Genomic DNA, 2,970 nt, shown 5'->3' with positions numbered 1-2,970 from the left:
ATTCGCTCGAACTTCGTTAAAACCTTAACTGTACCCCGAACAACAACCGAAGTTGTAGGAAGAAATTTGTGTATTTTACCAATCTAGATATCCCCCTTTTCCAAATTTTAATATCAACTCAAAATAATTACAATAAAACGGTTTATTATCCAACTATCAGAAATTTCACAACATGCCAAGGAAGAAAGGAAGGAGCAATTAAATAATAAAAATTATAAAGGATTTAAAAATATATATAAAAATGGGGAATATCGCGCTTCTGACAATCGCAGCGAGTGTGTGGGCTAAATTTGGAGAACCCGTGCTTCTCGCATGGACAACTGTATGTGGCTGGCTCACGCATCGAAGAATCTTCTGATTTATTCGTGTACACACCAGAGGGAAAAACAAAAAATATCATGTATCCACAAACACTCCATTAAATAAATAGAATTGAAACGACACTGTGAAATGTTTTTCCCATGAAAATGAATAATAATAATAAGTTTCAATAAAAATGATAAAATGTAAATCGAATTTTATCATAACGAGTTTGCTTAAATTTTCTTTCTTCTGAGATCGCAGCAATGCGCGACGGTAAGCTAGTACAGTGGTCCCCAACCCCCGGGCCGCAGACCGGTACCGGTCCGTGGATCAAATGGTACCGGGCCGCCCAAGGAACATTAAATTATTTCCATTTTATTTACTATGATGTATTTCTCTCGGGTTTGTGCGATTTTTAATTGACGATGGAACAACGGAATAAACTGCACATAAGAAACACAGTTTGGGTGTCATTGTCTCCTACTACCCCTAGATGGAATTGTCTCGTTGCAAAGAAACAAGCTCACGGTTCTCATTGATTAAGCATTCTAGTGAGTTAATATGTTAAATCACATTATATTCATTCTTTGGTGTAACTGTATTCTATTTTGAAGGCATGTTTAAATACAATGATTTAATTTAATAATTTTAATTTAAATCTAAAATATAAACAATCAACGTTCTTCCTCAGTGGGCCGCGGTAAAATTATCAAACGTTGACCGGTCCGCGGCGATAAAAAGGTTGGGGACCGCTGAGCTAGTATACATATAAAAATGAATGTGTGTGTGTGTGTGTGTGTGTGTCCATGCGTTACCATACCGTTTATCCGATTGCCGTGAAACTTTGGGAAGTTGTTTAACATACTTCCACGAAGGTTTGTGGCATAGTACGATTGCCATAAAACTTTGGGAAGTTTTTTAATACACTCCGGCATAGTACATTTATCCTACGATAGATGGCGCGCGTTTACACGAGCATTCGAGCACTGTCTTTTCGATCGATTTTATAATTGTAAAGACCATTTCCCCCTTCAAAAAATATCTCTATATATGCATTTGTGAACTGTTATTTACGATATCTGTAATAATTTTTATTTAATCACTTTATTTCAATTTTTTTTTTTTTTTGCAATTTTGTATTCACTCGAACTTTGTTAAAACCTTAACTGTATCCCGAACAACAACCGAAGTTGTAGGAGCATGCAATTGAGTCTGAAATTAATGATAGAGAAGCTGCTGAAACACTTTTAATGTTATGCAATTCTAATTATGATAAAAATTTAAAATGTCACAGATCAGTTGGCATACAAATATCCACTGCAGAATTTTTGGTAAATATACGTAATTTCATTAAGACAGAATCCCAACTAAATTCCATTACTGGTATACCAACTTTTGAACTATTTAATGCTATTGTTAAACTTTTTAGTGATGTATGTAAAACAAAACAAATCAGTAATACTAATTTTTCTTTTGAAGATAAACTTTTTATGGTCCTAATCAAAATGAAATTAAATATTTCTTTTTCTGTTATATCTATATTTTTTCATTGTTCTGTACCAACTGCAAGTAGAATATTTTACCCAAGTGTGAAAATTCTTGCTTCCGTACTTAAGTGTGCAATTGTTTGGCCATCAAAAACAAATATTTTAGAAAATATGCCTAAATGTTTCGACAAGTTTCGTAATGTAAGAGTAATTTTGGACTGCTCAGAAATTACAGTGCAGAGACCAAAGTGTTTAAAGTGTCGAATACGTTGCTACTCACACTATAAAGGTGACACAACTATAAAATTTTTAATAGGTGTTTCACCAGGTGGAATTGCAACATTTTTAAGTAGTGCATATGGAGGCAGAACTTCTGATAAGGCAATCTTTGAACAGAGTGATATCTTAAATTTATTAACACCTTATAGTGACTCAGTGATGGTTGATAAAGGCTTTTTAATTGATAAACTTTGTTTAGAAAAAGGAATAGAAGTAATTCAACCACCATTTTTGAAAAAAAATAAACAACTAAATAAATGTGAAGCACTGAGAACAAAGGATATTGCATGTGCCAGAGTGCACGTTGAAAGATTTATTCAGCGAATTAAACAGTTTAAGATATTTTCAGCAAGACTTCCCTGGAAAATGACTTCTGTTATTGATGAACTTTTAATTATTGCAACAGCTGTAGGGAATCTTTCTTCTCCTATACTGTCAGATGACAAATTTTAATTCNCATTCTAATTATTATTTTTAAATATAATAATAAGTTAAATTTTTATTTATAATATATAAAATATATTATTTATGTATGTAAAAGATAGTTACCATTGTCATCTCCAGATGGCGTTAATGTAAACGTAATATGTCAATTCCGTTTTTACTTTTTTTTAATTAAAAAATTTAGGTAATTTAACATAATTCAAAATTTGTAAAAATACACAATTCTAAATGTTGATATTTTTATGAATCAAATTAAAAGTAACATTTCTTCTACTTTTTTTTATAAATAGTAATTTCATACATAGCATATTTTTTTATTTAATGAAAAGAGAAGATGTAAAAATAAGCATAAAAATATTTTAGTTTTTAATGCAAACACAAAATTTACACTAAAATGTATTAAAAGATAAATAAATAATTTGGGAAGATCTTTAGTTAAAAATTTCGTTACAAGATG

At 31.1% G+C, this 2,970-nt stretch overlaps 1 protein-coding gene across 1 annotated transcript; it reads left to right on the top strand.

The window, feature by feature from the left end:
- Positions 1-1,509: 1,509 nt before the first annotated feature.
- LOC111617626 lies at positions 1,510-2,525 on the top strand. Its single transcript, XM_023358897.1, has one exon. The coding sequence runs from the start codon at positions 1,554-1,556 to the stop codon at positions 2,520-2,522; it is 969 nt and encodes a 322-aa protein (XP_023214665.1). The 5' UTR covers positions 1,510-1,553; the 3' UTR covers positions 2,523-2,525.
- Positions 2,526-2,970: the final 445 nt, after the last annotated feature.

This window comes from Centruroides sculpturatus, unplaced genomic scaffold (genome assembly GCF_000671375.1).
Source record: "Centruroides sculpturatus isolate CEXI.00-Female unplaced genomic scaffold, Cexi_2.0 scaffold2593, whole genome shotgun sequence".
In the NCBI taxonomy this organism is placed as follows: Eukaryota; Metazoa; Arthropoda; class Arachnida; order Scorpiones; family Buthidae; genus Centruroides; species Centruroides sculpturatus.
This window is presented reverse-complemented; position numbering and strand designations above follow the sequence as displayed.